The sequence below is a fragment of the Antedon bifida genome, chromosome 5 (assembly GCF_963402885.1).
Source record: "Antedon bifida chromosome 5, ecAntBifi1.1, whole genome shotgun sequence".
NCBI classification, from domain to species: Eukaryota; Metazoa; Echinodermata; class Crinoidea; order Comatulida; family Antedonidae; genus Antedon; species Antedon bifida.
In genome coordinates, this window is record NC_136230.1 from 6,282,092 (window position 1) to 6,302,657 (window position 20,566).

The 20,566-nt window shown below is 33.2% G+C and overlaps 3 protein-coding genes across 4 annotated transcripts in view; all 3 read left to right on the top strand.

The window, feature by feature from the left end:
• Positions 1-749: 749 nt before the first annotated feature.
• Positions 750-13,177, top strand: LOC144843260 (transmembrane protein 87A-like). The gene is made up of 11 exons (XM_078700053.1): positions 750-889; positions 1,247-1,307; positions 1,547-1,629; positions 2,823-2,948; positions 5,235-5,351; positions 6,582-6,669; positions 7,043-7,104; positions 8,263-8,383; positions 9,379-9,541; positions 10,588-10,681; positions 13,100-13,177. The coding sequence occupies exons 1-11, from the start codon at positions 797-799 to the stop codon at positions 13,175-13,177; spliced, it is 1,086 nt and encodes a 361-aa protein (XP_078556179.1). The 5' UTR covers positions 750-796.
• A 1,048-nt stretch (positions 13,178-14,225) lies between these two features.
• On the top strand, positions 14,226-17,227 carry LOC144843129 (transmembrane protein 87A-like). Its single transcript, XM_078699854.1, has 4 exons — positions 14,226-14,384; positions 15,311-15,479; positions 15,785-15,848; positions 16,380-17,227. Exons 1-4 carry the CDS (start codon positions 14,232-14,234, stop codon positions 16,432-16,434), a joined length of 441 nt encoding a protein of 146 aa, XP_078555980.1. The 5' UTR covers positions 14,226-14,231; the 3' UTR covers positions 16,435-17,227.
• Positions 17,228-19,059: 1,832 nt separating this feature from the next.
• The window catches only part of LOC144843122 (uncharacterized), a 47,000-nt gene continuing 45,493 nt past the window's right edge, over positions 19,060-20,566 (top strand). For both annotated transcript variants that reach the window (XM_078699848.1, XM_078699847.1), the window contains exons 1-3: positions 19,060-19,209; positions 19,759-19,886; positions 20,362-20,422. In XM_078699848.1, the coding sequence (XP_078555974.1) occupies positions 19,158-19,209; positions 19,759-19,886; positions 20,362-20,422 (241 nt within the window). In that variant the 5' untranslated portion in view covers positions 19,060-19,157. The remainder of the gene's footprint in view (positions 19,210-19,758; positions 19,887-20,361; positions 20,423-20,566) is intronic.

The window sequence follows — 20,566 nt, forward strand, 5'->3', positions numbered from 1 at the left end:
GCACCAGCCGTGCATTTTTATATCTATCTAATGTTAAAGAGTTAATACGGGCACCAGTGCTGCAGATGGGCACCAGCCGTGCATTTTTATATCTATCTAATGTTAAAGAGTTAATATGGGCACCAGTGCTGCAGATGGGCACCAGCCGTGCATGTTTATATCTATCTAATGTTAAAGAGTTAATACGGGCACCAGTGCTGCAGATGGGCACCAGCCGTGCATGTTTATATCTATCTAATGTTAAAGAGTTAATACGGGCACCAGTGCTGCAGATGGGCACCAGCCGTGCATTTTTATATCTATCTAATGTTAAAGAGTTAATACGGGCACCAGTGCTGTTTTACATAAATACACGCCATCGTAAATTATGGATTCAATATTTCGTAATGTCATCAATAAAAATTACTAGTTAAAACCCTAAACCATCATTATGCTAATTATAGTTACATAATAGTTAACTATCCCATAGTCTAGAATTTATTAGTAACTGTAAAGCCTACGGAATCGAGAAGCTGCAGGCTGAATGGTCTTGGTCTGCTGGGTTTTGATAAATGAATATTCAAATAGTACCTCCTCATTAATATTCATAACCTGCATGACTGGTGCCCATATATAAACGCTTACCTCTGAATATACCTCAATTATTTTAATATTATGTTAATTCGCTTTCGCTGTTATTGATATTCTTTGAGCCAATTTAGTCAAGGATAGTGTAATTTAGTATACAAGTATACCACCGATACAACTGAGTAACAAGGAAATAACAACGCTAAAACAACATTAGAATTTTAAGAAAATGAAGTTTGTTTTATTATCAGCAATATGTTTTACTAAATTACAGTTAATGTATGCTGCACTTGAACCAGGCGTGTTCAAGTATACTGTTTACGTAAGCTTGAAATTTACATGTTATATTGATAAGGCCTAAATTAAAACTGGCAAGGGTGGAACCAGCAGATTAGGATTGGGGAGGGACGGGTGGGGAAGGGAAGTGGTGTAGGAAGGGAAGTTGTGGTGTAGGAAAAGAAGGGAAGGGAAGGGGGGGGGGGGGTGTTGGGGGGGGGGGACGGGGGTTGTTCTGCGGGATGGGGAATAGTGTACAGTAGGTTTTCAGCGGGTATTTTTCCATAAAATAAAAATAATTCTTCATAATAAATAAAATAGGCTTGGAAAAAGCACCGCTTGTTTTTTAAAATTTAAAATAATAATAATATCTTGACACATTTTTATTTTTATTTTTTTTTAGGATAACGAGGTAATTGCCATTTCGAAGAGTATGTATAACAACACCAAGGTGATAGTGAGAAGTATGTTATCTGCTTAAATTTTTCAACATTTAAAAATTATTATTTTTTTCAAATATAAGATTATTGTATAGGCCTACCTATGTCCATAAGGTTACAGTTTGTATACACACTTAAAGTGGTTAATGTTGGAGTTAATAGAACTTTAAAACTTTTGATTATTTATAATAAAATTAACATAAATATCAAAGCACCATTGGTGGTCTGCAAAAAGTCAGAAAACTACATGTTTTTAATTTCAGCCAATTGCCAGCAAGATGATTGCAAAATCAACCTAAACTGGGTTCTTCGTTTCTCTGGTTGTGATAATGCATTTTTATTTAATGTGAGTAATTCTCAAAGAAATTAAAATTTTAATTGAACATTTCTTTTTATTGTAAATGATTAACTTTCAATCAGTAAACAAATGTTTCATTTTCGACAACAAAAGTAACATTAACTATTCATTATTTTAACTATTATTTATACAACACGCTATTACACGCATATTCAACACGCCTACGAGAAATGTGTTGTCATCAAAGAGATTCCGTGTTATGAGATTATAATTGCAAAAAAGGCTACTTGGCTGAATCCTAAAATTTTGTGGATTCCCGGTTGCTGTTGGCGTGTTGGAAGTGTCCTCAGGGTATTGTTTTGACCGCTCGTTAAATATAAGCATGTGCTGTGAAAATGTTGACCAAATCTAGTAGATAATTGTGCTTTTTTTGCATATTTTAACTGATTTAGCACTTAACATTAACGCCAATCAAATGTTGGCATAATTTGGCAAAATGTAGCATAGTTTTATTCTAATTCTAAAACATTTTTTTTTCTAATTTCAAAAGCAGATTTAAAAAATCAATAACTGAATAAACTAAATTTTAAACAAAATCATCCTTTTTATTAAAATCCTTAATAAACTAATATTAATTCATAATGCATACGAGTATAATACAACTTAGGATTATGAACTATGGTATAACACGGTATTACGATTTAATGTATAACTGCAAGGTTTCTGTGGGGTTGACCTCGGCCGTGCAACAGCTAAAAATTAAAGACGTGTTCAAATTTAGGGTGTTGTATAAACACATGCAGCCATAGATAAATTTCCAGTCATACCCTGATGAGGAGAGCCTCACTCAGGTGTAATAACAGCTCTTAAATCACCAATTCTGATGATTTATGACCCCTTAATCACTAATGTCCAGTGGTACTCAGCTACCTATTAAACTATACTACTGTACTTTAAAGTGTATAGAAATCCCAATGAAGCAGATTTGTGTTACAAGGACCCTGCTGTGTTTGTGTAAACAATTCACAACAGGATTAGATACCTCATTACAATTTTGACAGGTTAAATTACCTTGGTTCAAAATCAAATGTATAGGTCATGTGTTTAAATCTTGTAATATTTGATATAAATGATTTAAGTTTTTTTTTCTCAATATCCAGAGATTAAAGTGTGAATGTAATATGAGTTTGTTTTAAAATTATATTTATTTATAAACTGTTAGAAAACTTTCTTTTTTTTAGATAAATACTTCACTCTTGTTGAGCAGCCCTGAATCATCAATGCTACAATTTGAAGAAATAATCAGATTTCAACAATCTATTGTGGGCAATGAGACAGAAACTTGTGACCATAAAACTATGTTTCAGGTAACAAATGTCTTTAGCTATTAAAGAATACAAACAAGTAATAAAATCAACATACTTCCTTCTTAGGAAGGAATGAGGGAACACCCAGCTCTGGCCTGCCCACCTGCACCAACCCCCCAACCCCACCCCCCGCCCCCCCGATCAAGCTACAAGCCCCGAAAAAAGCACACTTTGGGTGAGAAGGCAAATTCAATGCTTATTTTAGCTAGGGGCAGACCCAGGGGTATTTCCCTAGTGGCCCGGGCAGCTCCTTTAATTTCATACTAAAGGTTGTTTCTGCCATTAAATTAAAATTGAGTTCCATATCATTGTACAGTATATAATATCCATCCGGACCTGGAAGTTTAAAGGCGTAGTTAGTTACAGAGTTGAAGGGCATTTTATCATTGTTGATGTTAGCTTATAATTGATACAATTTGTAAAAGAAGTAATATAATGCTGTCGCCAACGAATTTAACGGCCTTCACAACCAAAATATTTCTTTGTAACAAAATTTATTTTAAATGGAATGCTACAAAAATAATCCTCTGCTTCATCAGTGCATGAACACCTAATAACCAGACAAGAACGTATCTTTGTTACGTTTTACTATCAATCCATTTTCATTTCACGAAATCCATTTTCAACAATATAATAGTATACATTTTGATCTAATCGTGAGGGATTAGTTACAGTGTTGACTTTGAATAAACCCTTGGTAATTTACTGAAAATCCAAAATGAACTTGTATTATAAAATACAAACTAAATTATTCAATTAAAGAAATGCTCTACTACACATGAGAAATAGATGTCGGTCGATAAACTTCTGACTTCATCGACAAACGAAATATATTCCTTTTAAATATTAGGCATATCCAAGGCTAATAATCGATTTGTCCATAATTATTGTTTTTTTTCCATAATCTAAGTCCAATTTTTAGGCCAAATCATAATTGTGCGTATAGTTTTGTATTTCCGATGCGTGTAGTAGCCTATTTATCTTCGTTTCCGTACGTCCATAAATATTAGGCCGAATTTCCGTAGTAATTTATGGGCATTCCGAAATTTGAACCGTGTTAAACCGGTAGCAGAGCAAAGTTTGCTTCTTTTTGCAAATGTCCTATTATTATTTTCTTTGATTTATTTTGGAGTGTGGTTTAAAACAACACTTTTGTAAAGTTTATAGTGGATAAATAAAAAAATTTTTGTGGTATTGTGGTTTTAACATCTGACTTTATTTTGCATTTTTAAATGAATTAAAATTCAAAATAATACAATTTAACGTTTTGCTCAATATTTATAGCTTCATATTTTTTGTATAACTTTTTAAAATTATTAATTGATAATTAATTTACATTAATTGACAACAGTTGTTAGAATGTATTACCGTACCAAAAGTACCTTCATCGGGGACTTCCATGTGACGGTCGCATTGAACATGAATTTTACGTGCGAGAGTACCATTTGTGGCCATCTATAGGGGTGTCCTTTAACAATTTGATTGCTCAAATACTCAGTGTCTACAGCCCTGGAGTCTTTGGGTATCCCTCTTAAAATAGTCTTGCGACCGCCCCTGATAGCTCTATCTATATTTAATTACAGCAAATTGTTGAGGAAACTAAATATATCAATGTAAATAGGTGGTATTGATACAGTTGAGTAAGCCTACGTATCGGCTGGTGGTCTAGAAAAAAATAATCGAATGCGATAATGTAAACTACAGTACATGATACCATAGATATTATAGTGTAATCTACAGTAAATTTACGTAAGGGCAAAGTTCGGTAAATCGCATGTTATTTGTAACCCAGAGTTATTATTCTTTGATTGTTTTTTAGGGTGGGTTACTATTAGACGGGGGGTTACTATTAGAGTAGTGGGTTATTATTACTAATCTTCAATTACTGTAGGCACCTGTAAATAATAACCCACCCCAACTTTTCCGGTGAGCAACTCATAGCAAAATAATAAAACAGTACGAATAAACAAATTTGGTTGAAACTTTAACTTTATTTTATAAACTAAAAAACACTCAATCCTCCCCCACTCCCGAGATCAACATGCATTATCTCGTTATTTTCAAAATACGGCATTAAAAACGAAAAAATATATTTTAGTGTCATTTTGTCAATAGTTTTTGTGACTCTAATAGTAATCCCCATGGGTTACTATTAGAGTAGTGGGTTATAATTATAGATTTACTTATAAGGTGGGTTACTACAGTATTAGAAGGGGGGTTACAATTAGAGTGTGGGTTACTATTAGAAGATTTACGGTACCTATAATTTTATTTTGAATTTCGTAGGATCAATCAAATCTTGCAGAAATACACTGTTTGAAAGATCATGAAGGTGAGCTTGAGTTTTGTGAAGACATGAAAGGAAGAAACAAAGAAAAAAAAGGAACAAACTTTAAAACAGAAGTGAGTGAATTCTGAATTTAAAACTTGTTAAAATGTTATTATTAAGGTAGTTAATTATTATTAATGATATTCTTTGTTTAATAATTAGTCATTTGAATAATAAGTAAAAATGTATTCCTCAAAAAATCATAATAATGCTGTACATATAAAGCTGCATACTGTATTAAAAAGCGCTTAGCTGGCTATAATTCGTGACGTAGCAAATAGTCTTCTACAGTAACCTTTAAGCGGTTTTAAACCTCTCCTGTTGCTTGTACGTATTATTAGGGACTTTACGAAACACGACAGAAAGCCATAGGACGGTTCTCATGAATAATTTATACATGAGCTCTAACAGAGCTTAGCGTGAAAGTCTGTTACTTAATTTTACATTTAATCGATAAAGTTGCCATTTCCCGTTTACGGAGAACGACTAGAAATAATGTAGGCCTATATACCTTAAATATACAGTTCAAATTACACTTAAATGTGGAATTTTCAAAACTCTAAATAATATTTGAACATTTTTATTGGATTAAAATCGCTGTGTTAAAAGCAGCGTTTGAATGCGAGGCTCCTAGCTAGGAAGACTGGGCCTATGTTGTATCACCAGAGCCAAGCGATTCAGAAGGGCCCCGCGACACGAGACAGGGGAGGAAGGGGTCGACGTCTTCGCGAAAAGGTGCGTAACTAATAAAACGGCTATGTTGACTATATGATTTTACACTCTAGCGAACACAGGATATTCGTCGTCCTCCCCTAACCGTCATGTTTCGTAAAGTCCCTATTGATCGTGAAAGACAACCAATTTAACAAGATTTAAGTGAAAATCAAATAATAAGTGTGGACTGTTATTATTGATATGATGATATGATGATTGATGAGGTGGCTTTATAGAAATCTGCCCCAGATAAAAGTTTGCCAGTAATAGACCAGAATAATGACAAGTGAAAAGAAAAATCCAAAGGCAAATTACTGGAAAAATGACAATGCTGTGGGTATTAGTGGCTGGATCTCAATGGAGCGAAAAGCTAAATCAAAATGTAAAACAGCCAGAAAAGTTAGCAGAGCTTTTGGGCAACACTAGCCCTTCATCAGTGCAAGTGCAAGTTGAAGAAAGATATATATAAGTTGAATTTACCACTAGTTAAATTAATAACATTTACCTGTTATCATTTTATATCATAAACGCTACTAGTCTTATTAGTAGGATTAGGATTCTGCAGATGATCAAATCTTCCTTCTTTTTAGCCTCCAAATAAAGTGACCAAAACATGGCAGGATGGCCGATATATTTTTGTGTTTTCCATTGAGACCGATTGTATCAATAAAGTTGACAGTAAGTTGTCTGCATTTACAGTCAACTCTCCCAATACCGGACACCTTTGGGCTGGCCAAATATGTCTGGTTTTTCAGAAAGTCTGGTATTCGGATTGTGTTTTTAATGGTAAAAATGAATTGGGGACCGTTTAGACTTCAAGAAAAGTCTGGTATTAGGAGAGTTTCCGGTTTTCAGAGATTGACTGGGGAGAGTTGACTGTATACTCAATGTATACTGTATTTTTTTTTGTAAAAGTTAATTCTGGCTTGTGTAACGTCTGCTTGAGGGGGAGAAGGGTAATCTGTTGAAATGAGGATGGTCATCTAGCAAAGTTACATTATACTGTGCTGTATTTTATAAACGTAATACATTTATTATGTTTTTTTTTCAGTTAATATTGAATTTCAAAATGAGCATGGATACCTATCAGCAACGCAAAGACCTCTGCTTACTGTAGGTTACATTGTTTTACATTTTTACCACATTGTTACAACAGCCAAACCCTGACACTCCAAAATTTGGTGTCGCCATGAATAAACCAAATTTTACTCATGTTCATAAATTTTACTCATTTTCATAAATTTTACTCATTTTCATAAATTTTACTCATTTTCATAAATTTTACTCATGTTCATAAATTTTGCTCATGCTCATAAATTTTACTCATGTTCATAAATTTTACTCGTACATTTTACTCATGTTCATAAATTTTACTCATGCTCAAAAATTGTACTCATGTTCATAAATTTTACCCATGTTCATACATTTTACTGATGCTAACAAATTTTACTCATGCTCATAAATTTTACTCATGTTCATAAATTTTACTCATTTTCATAAATTTTACTCATTTTCATAAATTTTACTCATTTTCATAAATTTTACTCATGTTCATAAATTTTACTCATGCTCATAAATTTTACTCATGTTCATAAATTTTACTCGTACATTTTACTCATGTTCATAAATTTTACTCATGCTCAAAAATTGTACTCATGTTCATAAATTTTACCCATGTTCATACATTTTACTGATGCTAACAAATTTTACTCATGCTCATAAATTTTACTCATGCTCATATATTTTACTCATGTTCATAAATTTTACTCATGCTCATAAATTTGACTCGTGTACATAAATTTTACTTATGCTCATAAATCAAATACTCATACTCGTAAATTTTACTCATGCTCATAAATCTTAATCATACTTATAAATCTTAGTAGTCATGTACATTTTATGGCATTAAAATCATATTTTCTACCAGTCTTTAGTAATTTCATCACATTTCATTTCCTTTCAATTTCTTATGCATCCTTTCCTATGCACACAGCTACAGATATTACATTAAATGTGCCAATTGCTTTTCTGTTAAATTTAAATACAATTCAGGAAATTTCATATCAACCACCATCAATCATCACCGCATATAAATCATATAAATTAATTCTAGTTATTTCAAATTTATGCTCTTATATTTTACAGAGTAAATAACAAATTAAATAATATGTTGAATATATATTTTGGATTGACCTTAATTGTAAAATTTACAGAATTGTGTTGTCCTTGCCAGTGTGTTAAATAATAAAAAAAAACTGTTTTTATCCATAGTTTTATGCAGTGATGTGTGCTGCATGTGCTATATTAGCAGTGCTCTACCATGTCATGATGGTTTATCGATGGAGAGATATGCTTAGAGTTCAGTATTGTATCTGTGGAGTTATTATATTAGGTAAAATCATTGTTTTCTTCTTTTTTATTTACTCAACTTCTCACTAAGATGTACATACATTAGTGAAGGTGGTAAATACCTCTAAAACGGTCCAGTCCCAATTACACAGTGGTAGTACACTGAGGTAACCCCGTACTCGTCTCGAAAAATGTACTAGGTTCTTCAAAGTGTACATGAGCTAGATGTGTACACTGGACCTACGGTTTATAGTTCTAATCCAAGAAGACTCGTTCTACCACCAGAACCATGGAGTGAATGAGCCTCGAACCCTTGCCGATGCTATGGCTATGTAGTTACGGTTCCACTGTCTTAACCGCTCGGCCACTTATCCACTCAAATACTTAATTGACAACATGCCTACAGTATGACATGAGGTTGGCTGAACTAAGGATGGCATACAAAAGTATCTAAGGTGCACAGATTTTGTTTAATACACATCTTTTTTGAACCATCATTTCTTTAAAACAGCTTTTAATGAAACTCTTAATGAGCATCTATGACCTTTGCTTACACGTAGTTCATATATTCATTTTTTCCATGGGGATATAATATGGTTTTACCTACTTGTGTGTAGAAAAATGATTAAATTCGTATTGCGTTTGGAAATCCATTTAATTTTGTTTATTTCAAGATATGGCACTATAGACTAAGCACTGTGGCCCCTAAAGAAATATGTGAGAACTAAAACACTGAAAGTTTTTTAGATTCAACAGCTTCATAGGCTAGTGTTGTGAAAAAAGACCCTATTAACTGTCATAATTAATTCCCTCTTTTTACGAGCATGTAGGCAAGTGCATCTATGGTTTTAGAATAAGAGTTTTGAATAGTGAAAATGATCTTGTTAGGTGTACTATGAACCATCTGTTACGATCTTCAAATCTCTTCACTAAATGGGAGAAAATCCTATTTTAGTGTGATTTTCCATTTTGTATTTGTTGTATATATGGAATATTCTGAAATAAAGTGATCAATCAATATTTTCCAATTATACTTAGCCCTCCTTGAGAAAGTAGTGTTCTACTCCGAGTACCAGCACATGAACGTGACTGGTTTCTCCTCTCCAGGTGCTTTGATCTTTGCTGGATGGGTCTCCTGTCTGAAGAGGACAGTCGCAAGAATGCTTGTTATTATTATTAGCATGGGATACGGAATTACAAAGTAAGTTAATACTTTTTGTTAACCTCTGTAATATATAAACCACTTTTGAGGCTATAGTGTAAAGCTTTGTCTACACTATCAAAATAGTTTGACAAAAAAAAGTTTGATGTTCCCAAGTATGGTAGTGATGTGACATCATCATGTCCATATATGGTGACATAACATTTTTTTGTCATATAAAGTTTGAGCTTTAGATGACTGTACAGCTGTACTTCAGAGGACAAAAATATAATTGCTACATTACAGTGTAAACGGTTAATGTGAGTGGTCTTTATATTCTTTGGAGAGTTGTGTAGCCAAGCGGAAAGGCAGTAGTGCCATAAAATGTAGCAATACAATTGGCACAGGTTCAAGGCTCTTCATGACAATATTTCTTTGACAAAGACTTAAAACTGGAAGTCAAGTGTACAGTAAACTCTATAAGAGCCCGGAAGAATATGAGATTACCCTGGTGCACTGGTCCGTCTCAGCTCCTGTTGTTCGTAGTTGTGTCTGCAGTGGGTCTTTCCCCAATTGAGGATGAATATTAATACAAAATACATAAATGTGGTACAGTAATTATAAATAAACAAACAAAAACAAACAGAAAGCTGTCTATGTTAATGTATACAATTCATAGAAAATGGTGTGAATTGCAACTCATGCATTTTGTTGCTATTTTTTTTTATTGATTAAACTAATCCGTGAGACAATTAAGATTTGTTTTTACTTTTGTATATAGTTTAATTTTCTTTAGTTTTTTTTTTCTCTCATTATGTTTTCCTTTTTTTGTTTCTTTTTCAAATTGTTATGTTTTGTTTTTGGACCGCTGCACCGCATGTTGTGAGTGCCACCGATCCAAAGGTGAATGGGTCAACAAATAAATAAATAAATAAAGTATGTACTGTACTGTACCAAGTGCAGATCCAGAGGGATAGCTAAAAATTATGAAGTACTGTACTATTTTTTGTTTGAAACAATTCTGGATCTGCACCTGTGTCCGTCCAATTAATTAAACTTAGTTCATTTACAAAATCTGTCAACCTTTCATTTTTCTGTTTATTCAGACCACACCTAGGACCTCAGTTGTATCGTGTGATTGGAGTTGGATTTTTATTCTTTGTGCTAAGCTTAATTGAAGCTTGTTTGCGTGTACAAGGCGTAAGTTAATTCGTTTTAGAATCTTTATTTAAGTTTTTAGTATAATTATGTGTTTTTTAAAAAAACTTTGATTGTGATTTATTATTCGAACTGGTCACTTGTCAATTGTTAAATGTGTACAGCCACATCAAAACCAGGCACTTGGTGAAATATTTTTTTTTTAGTTATTACTATAATTATATTACTCACAATATATCCTTCAAAATGGTGTTTGGATCATTTAAATCAAGCAAATATTCCCAGAGTTATAGCAATAAATGTATATAGCATTTATACAACAATTTACTTTTAATTACTGAGTAATTAACAGTCAAAGTTTAATGACAAATCAGACAGGAAGTTGCCCCATGCTGTTACAGATTGAACAATTAACACCTTAGCAACACTACCTTCTTGATAAACAATCATTCTGAAATTTGGCACACCTGTTCAATATAGTGTTTTCTGATATTCCTGAAAATTTCATCAAAATCCGAGGTGGTTATCATAGTTAATTATGACGATTACAAAATACCACTAATTTACGTAAAATCTGTCAAATTCATTTATAATAGTGTAGTGTAAGAATAATACAGTAGGCCTACTAGTAGGTATTCAGAAGATTTCCTTAGCTTATTATTAGTTCTGAACAAATTTAAAAAAAAACAGCAAACATTTTATTAATGTACTTTATTCAATTTTATTTCTCTTTTTACTTTATTTTATCTGCTTTTTATTCAAAATGGCGCAGGGCACACAATGTCTCTCGTTTCTGGTCGGCAAAATTCAGTTACCAGTATTTTATTTGTGAGTGATTTGTATTGCACTTGTTTTTACTGTGAATGTTATGTAATACATCTATTGTTGAACCAGCACCTGGCCTGATCATGACAGATAGCCACACCCGATAGCTTGAACAATGTTTTTAAGCATGATGAATAACGTAAAATTTAGCCAAGGTACCAGTATTTTATTTGTGAGGGATTTGTATTGTACTTGTTTTTACTGTTGTTAATGTTATGTAATACATCTATTGTTGAACCAGCACCTGGCCTGATCATGACAGGTAGCCACACCCGTTAGCTTGAACAATGTTTTTAAGCATGATGAATAACGTGAAATTTAGCCAAGGTACCAGTATTTTATTTGTGAGGGATTTGTATTGTACTTGTTTTTACTGTTTATGTTTCGCAAAATATCCATTTATTGACAGGTACACACAATCCCCACACACCCGGCCCATCATTGGCATTTTAAGCATAATGAAATTTAACCAAATTAAAATAAATAAAATAGCCTAGTAAGTAAAGCATTGCAGGAGGCTTATTATACTATAGAGATGAAAATTCTATCTTATTTAAATTGGGCTAGGCCTTGTTGTTGTTATTACTAGCTAGCTAGGCCTATGCCATGCAGCCTATCTAGGCTAGTAGCCCAACGTAGTAGTACTGTAGTAGGCCTAGGCTTATTAGTAGAGTCAGGTCTAGCCTATAGGCCTAGTCAACTCTACGATAAATAACTTAGCTAGGCCCTTTACTTTAGTATGTTTATAACTTATTGTTAGCAAGTATGAGTCAGTACACGCCACTTTAGTATTACTGTGTACAGTACTTAGATGAACTAAAAATATATTTTCCTCGACGAGCGTGTACTAGCATAAGATTTTGTTGACCTGGAATTTTCCATGCTGGATGGGTCATGTGACAAAATTAAACCAATCAAATCGCTTCTTTCAGCGTGTTCGTAGCAACAAGGCCGTTTTTGTTTACACTAAAGGGTTCTATAAAATCGGTTTTTATTGGTCTATATCGTACAATCTGTGACATCATTCGTTTATTTTTAGATTCATGAAAAAAATACCTATCGAATGATACCAAGCTTTCAGGGGTTATCTACAAAACTACGGCATAGGAATGACGAAAATAACTGCTTTTTTGTAACGAATTACCTCGTTCTTTCAATCGAAACACGAGGATAGAGGTTCAGATTTATGTAATTTTTACCACCTTTCCATTTGAATTAGTTAATAAGGCATATATTTTTGAAATCTACGGTAAATTTCCTATCAGATAATGGTAAAAAAACAAAATGGTCAAAATATGAGTTTCACACATTCAAATGCATTTTACACAAATCCCTATCTAGCGACAAGCGCCTGGTTTTGATGTGGCTGTACACAAATGGTTTGGATTGCATCTACGTCCTTGCGTTGCATCCTAGTGGGAACCAATCTTTATACTAGTTTATTGTTAATTGTTATGGTCTAACCCATATGTTAGTCCCATATGAATCGTGTTGGGACTTTATCATCCCACTACCGTTTTGTTTGTCGTGGTCAAGGATAAGCCTGGTATTCTAAATAATAGAGAGATTTAAACAATTCAATACAAACAAGTATTGCACCCTTTTAAATAACTTGTTGTTTTATTATGTTTCTAGAGTTTACAGCAAGACCTTGTGGCAATTATACCTTCTGCTTTTCTTGATTCATTTATTTTTAGTTGGATATCCTTTTGACAATTTTACTAATATATACAAATAATGAACGTTTATATTCATGGAATGGTACAAATAATAGCATGAGGTGAATAACGAAGCGATATATTTCAACGAGGAGAAGCAGAGTTGAAATGTAACCTTTTGTCATTCACTGAATGACTCTTTTTACCATCCCACGAAACATTCATTTTTTGTTTGTTGTGTTTTGTTTTGATCGTCCAATCAAATGACAGGAATTTATTTAGGTGTTATATAATACTACGTATATACTAATTTACTAGTATTAAAATAAACATAAGACAATTTCTTTTGTTTATGTAGGAAAAATACATATTTATCGTCAATCATTATTGTCCTAGTATAAATCAGTTATGTTTGAATTACTAAAACATTTTTGAGATTCCAGTTTCTGTATGTTTTGGTCAAGAAAAATTCTAGTAAATTACTTGATCCGAATTTTATTTTATAAAATAAATTTGTATTTTCTACTGTAGAGTATACTTTAAGACATTGTGGCAAGTGTTCCTCTTGCTCTTCTTAATTTATTTATCTTTTTCTGGATATCCTTTTGACAATTTTACTATTTTTATGAACTATCGTTCCAAGACACAGACTTCTTCATATGGTGAACTGGGACAAAAGTGTAGGCAAAGGGCAAAGGTTTTTCAGTTTTAAATGAATGTTGTATACGTTTCTTTATCACATACAACATAACAACCCTCTGTCATACACCGCTTTCATATGCAAATGAGTATGAATATTAGCTATAAAACCCTGTATTTTCACAATATCTCTAAAACTAATATTCCATTCATTACCTTTTTTGTGGCAAACTATTTTTTATACCTAATAGATACATTTATAGTAAAATGCTAAGCATTTTCATTAACCAATTATCATGCATGTATAACAGGTAAATAAGCAATTTTAGTCATGCTTAAATGATTTTTGTCAAAAATTTATTTTTACCATTTAGTTAACTACAGCATAGTGGAATGAAATATTTTAATTATAAAAGACTTGGTCTTAAGTGAATTAATGTCCTTACATATATATTCACATTGTTAAAAACATGAGGAACACAAGAAAAATATTACTACGCCGTAACCTTGCCAAGTTCTCATTGTACCGCCATTTTACCAACTGTTTTGTTTTCAACATCGTTGCATCCATTGTTTTCATGGTATGGTCTATGAAGGAGCATAAAGCATCTGTTTGTGTCACTGTAAGTGTTTAAATTTGATATTTCACTAGCAATATTAGGTTAAGAGAAGTAATAATATTTTGAGTGAGTGGCCGAGTGGTTAAGTAAGACAGTGGAACCATAATTACATAGCCTTAACATCTGCATTTGTTTGAGGCTCAATTGCTCCTGGTTCTGGTGGTAGAACGAGTCTTCTCGGATTAGTACTAAAAACCGTAGGTCCAGTGTACACATCCACAGTAGCTCATGTACAGGTACACTTTAAAGAACCTAGTACATCTTTCAAGATGAGTAGGGGGTTACAGTACCCCAGTTTACTAGTACACACACACAGCCACTGTGTAATTGGGACTGGACCGTTATAGAGGTGTTTATCACCTTCACTAATGTACATCTTAATGAGAAATTGAATAAATAAAAAAGAAGAAAACAATGATTTTACCTAATATAATAACTCTACAGTTACAAAACTGAACTCTAAGCATATCTCTCCACGAGTAAAATTTATGAACATGAGTAAAATTTATAAACCGTAGGTCCAGTGTACAAATCTTTTGCAAACAAACATCTTTCACACCTGGTCCGACTCTGGCAAATTAATTTGCATCTCAATGTTTAGTTTTCATGTCTAAGTACCGATCCTTTTACTTAAGCGCTTAGCCGTGTGATGTTATAGACGAAAACACGCTAATGCTGTATGCGCAATACCTGAACTGGAGCCATAGCCAGACCGGAGCAGGTGTAAAAGACCATTACCCTGGTGTGTTTTCATGACCCTTCTATGTTATGGCCCTATGCCCCAATTGAGGATGAATCAGATTTATTTTTAAACTAGCAATATACTGTACCAATCTACATGTTAATACCATTTAATACTTTAACATTACTGGTTGTGGGTTTGTAATAGTTGTTTTTCTGCTTATTACATTTTTTTGTGGTAATTTTAGAAATGGAAAACGCTTTGGTTAGATGATGCATTCTGGCATATTCTATTTTACATCATGTTGGTTGTAATCATTATTTTGTCCAGCAACCAACATTATGCTTACTCACCACTTACTGATGACCTTGATGACGATGATGAGAAAAAAGATACTATGATCCCAGACTCATTTGGTATGTTTAAAATCCTTTGTCTAAAGCTTTGTCTACACTATTAAACTAGTTCGACAAAACAGTGTGATGTGCCCAAATATGGTAGTGATATGCCAAAATATGGTAGTGATATGACATCATCATGTCCATATACGGGCACATCACATTTTTTTGTCACATAAAGTTTGATAGTGAAGACATAGCTTTATACATTGGTAAAACCAATATATGTAACGAATTGGAAGCAATTCATAGCATTTTTTTTTACGCCTAAATGTTTGCTTTCTGTCTCCACATTTACATTATTAATTAATTTGTTTTTTCAGAGGGCATGAAGATGCGTAATGTAAAATACACAGATTCTGCAACAACTGAAGTCGAAGAAAATGTGTAAGTATAAAGCAATGAGATAGTTGTAACTATACCACTGGCAACTGGTTTTTAAAAGAGTTGAGGCAGATCCGGGTTGTTTGGAAATAGGGAAGTGACCAATAAAAAAAAATTACTTTTTATTTATTGATTGTATGTAACTCAACTTCTTATCCACCTGGTTTAAACACAGCAACTACTCTTATACCCTTTTCACATCTTCATAAATTGTTTGTGATCTCCTGATTTATTACATTACCCTGAGAAGTCTTGGAAGGAAAGCATAGTTGCACGCTATTTGATTACTATGATTGGTCAGTTTAATACCAGGGCTATACATGTGTGCGCAATAAGAACTCAGGAACATCTCGGAACAATCTGGGGCCTCTCATCAGTGTGTTTGTCTCCCGAGATTTCACAGGGGATCTCTGTTTTTTCCACAAAACTGTAATCACAAACCTGGTTACAACTTGTTAAATTTTGTGAAAAGGGTATATATCAAATTTATATGGTATACATTAATACACATCATAGTATTTATTTCTTTTCTAGGACTGTTCCACCTGCATATTATGATTTTGATGAAAAGACACTTACAAATATGTAACACAGTCCGATGAAATGAAGATATAGTAACGATTATTAATGTATAGTTCAAATCATAGAGATTATGCACGTTTGTATCTTAGTAACATTTTTAAAATTTGCAATTAAGGTATTTTAGAAATGTTGGCACATCTGCACCTGATAAAGCTACCTGTTATTTTTACTTGCCAATATTATGTAATAGTGCCTGGTGTCTTTGAAGTTCAGTAGTGGAACCAGGTGCGGATTGCTATAAGCGGTCTATAAACGGTCCTAGCGCTTAGCTGGTTATAATTCGTGACATAGCCAGTACTCTTTATATTAGACCATTGCTATACCACGGTTTAACCTGTAAGCGGTCTTTAAAATTAAAGACCACTTGAAGGAATCTTAAAACAGTCTTAAACCTTTCTTTTTGTTGCTTGTACGTATTATTGATCGTGAAAGACAAGCAATTATCATAATAATAATAAATCATAATAAAGGTGATCATTCTTATATAGGCCTAGAATAGATTTTCTCGCGTAGAAATGTATGTACTGTTGTGATTGTCAATTGAGCAAGCGTAACGAACATTACCATATTTGGTATTTTTACGCGTAAAGTATGCCCTTTAATTTGTTACGGTACACGGTCTTAAGACTGTTTTATAGCAATGGTCTAACAGAGGTGGCTATAGTAAGACCGTCTATCTGATAAAGCTGGCTTAAATCAGGGAGTTAAGACCATCAGTTGAGACTGTTTTATAGCAATCTGCCCAAGGATTGCCTGATAGGGGGACTGCAAGCCGGGAGACATTACAGTATAAGCCAAAATAGCACATTATATGCTGCTCTAATAATAAGCCAACAGTACAGTGTCTGTGCAATAACATGTAAATTATGTTGTAGTACTAAAATGCAATTCATTTTTTTCTTACAAATGTCCCAACAGGTTCACAGTGTAGGAACTGTGATATTTAGCTCACTTGTATTCCAACTAATTTAGAATTACCATAACATTTATTCCAGTAATTTACTTAATGCAAGTCTGAGGGTTACAGATTGTACTTAATTATAATTATATGTGTAGAACATTAGGTTAATTCAAATCACAATTTTAAAACTTGCCACGCCCCCTCCACATCCACTAGAGTATTTTAAAATCTTGGATTTTTATGTACATAACATAATATTATTTTACAATATATTTTTACAATTTTATGTCTTGATGGACTGCAGACATACAGTAAGTATGTTTGAATATTGCTATCGTTTTTGTTAATTTTATTTTTATACGGCACTGCATTGTAAATAATTGTTTTTATTAGATATATGGAAATACAATCTTTTTCTAGTAGTGAATTATAATTACTGACATGCTTATGGTCACTTAATTAAAAAGCTTTGTGTTTGTCTTGTTTTTCTAATTATTTATTGGGATTACAATATTTAATTGTGTTGTACATACCATACTTAATGAAAACAATATGTAACACAGAATATAAGGTAAAGGTATGGAGAAGTTATTTCTCAATGGTATGGTATTATATTATCATCCTCAAGCTTATAATTAAAGCCCCCTTCCCTACGTTTTTTAGATCTAATTTAAGATCACAAACTATATTTAATGTAAAAATAATACTATATGGTCCTATTGCGATAACTTTTTTCGTCTTTAAACGGTTAAAAATGTGAAAAATAAGTCGATTCTAATAATTATAGCGGCCCGCTATAAATCCCAAAATGCATTGCGCGCGGATTGATATTTTTGTTTTTCACCTGTAATTCGCCCACTTTTCGATCGATCGTGCCGGCCAAAACAAATGGAAGACTCCTAACTTTTCAGCGAAAATACCGGGTTTTCCCCAATTTGTATCAACGGAGTCTGGCAAAAATAGAAAGACAATTAATGCAGCAACTATACAACGTCAGGCTAGGTATATAGCTAGCGTATGATGTTCGTACGTTACCGATGTTTACCAGCTAGGCCTACAAAACTAAGCCTAGCTAGGCTAGGCCTAAGACCGTCCACGAGAGGTCGATCGCCGCGAGCTACTTAGGTAGTGCATTGTTTCTCACTTTTTATCATAATTTACCATAAAACGTACATTTAAGACAAGGAATGACATGGTTTAATGTTTTTAAAGTGATATATATGTATTATTTTCCAAAAAACGTCCAAAATTGCAGGGAAGGGGTCTTTAATGTATTACTGTATTAGACATAGTTAGATGTACATCTTTTTAAAATAAAATATAGCTGAATTCTTGTATTTTTCTCTGTACTTATTTTATGTTTATAAAAGTGGAATTCTTTTACATTATGGTTTGTTGAAATGGATTGAAAGAAACATGCAAATATTGGAGAATGTATATTATGACTGAAGCCTAGAGCGTAAAAATATACATCCAGAGAGAGAGGTATTTAAAAAGAATCTCAGAAAACTAGGCCATTGGGTTGTGTTCTATGACTAAACTTACAGTGGGAACTTTTAATTGGTTGGACAAAAGTTTATGCTCATATTACGTCATCTGTAAAAAAGTGCGTAGAGAGATCAAGAAAATACCAGCCATTTAGAGATGGTGATACAGACGGTTCCTCGTGGATGAATATACACGTCCTATTTCTCCACCACAACACACGGTCACAGAGCTGCTGGAGCACAGAGTCTAGTCGAGAGCCGCACATAACTCCAGAGGGCCGGGAGAGAAGACAACAAAAAATAGGAAATTTTTGTATTGAAAAAGTGTTGTAATTATTCAACATGAACAGCGAATCTTTAGTTAAACCATGTAGTTATGATCCGTCTTTCAAAGGTAAATACATTAGTTTCTATGTTAAAGTTTATGTATATAGGCCTATATAAATTAAATTACCAATAGTAGCCTACTAGGCCTAGCTAACCCAGCTAGAGGAGCCCTAACCTAGCTAGCAGCCCGGGGCCGAAACGCCGCCCTCTCTAAGTCTAAACTAGCCAATGTAGCCTAGGCCTAGCTAGGTAGGGCCATAATAGCCTAGGAGTATTATTGTAGCCTATAGGTGGCTAGGCCTATAATAGAATACTACTAGTCAGACCTCTAGGAACCTAGTGCCTAGCTAGGACTAGTTGTGCTAGGAAACACAATTTTCATTTTTCAGTTTCTGCTGATTGTATTTATTATGTTATTGTTGCTACATTTTACAAGTACAAGTAACAAACGGATCACCCTACAAACAACGTTACTACAATCCTACATATACTACAATTTTCTTTTGCCATCTGATTCCAAAACAAAAAAATATTGTACTTTAATTTAGAGTTTAAAATACGCCTGTCTTGTAACTTGACAATGAATAAAAGTACTGTATTTTCTTTCTTGCTTTAGTTGACATACGTTCTCATGAACCTTTGTGGTGCTGTGCAATGACATCATCTGATGTTCTTGTAGAGATGTCAGCCCTTCTATCACAGCTAGAGTCAATTTGTAGAAAAGAAAACGAACCCTCTTCACAGGTATAGTACAGTACTTCTCATTTTAAATTTGCAATTAAATAATGCATTTTAGTATTTACTTTATTAGAAATGTTGAGAACCTTTGATGGAGAAGTTTGCGCATACAAGTTATTATTGTGTTATTGTTAAATTGATTATTTTTAGTATTACATTCCCATAAAGTACACCGATTGTTAAATTAGAGTATTGAAAAGGTACAAATTATAATAAAAATTAATTTAATAACTATTTACAATCTCAATCAATTGTACCATAATGGGCAGCCTTCATTAGTATTTTAGGCTATTTCTACACTAATCAAACTTTATTTAAAAAAAAAATATGATGTGCCATATATGAAAATGATGACATCATATCACTATCATATTTGGGTATATCACTACCATATTTGATAGTGTAGACAGAGCTTCACACACGTTGAGGTACATGCTTTTCACATTTTAATCCTTTTTAATAATAAATGATATCATTGTAGGTAAGCCAACAAACCGGAGGAAAAAGAAAACGCCATTACAGCAATACATTCCAAAATCATGGTGAGTGCATTCAATCCAACTGAACTGGGAGCTTTTGATTTGCAATGACATATGACTAAATTAATACATGACGTCATTTGTCTAATTGTCCAAACCTGTCGATGTTTCGATTTTTGTCTGAATGAAAATACAAGTTTACAAGCT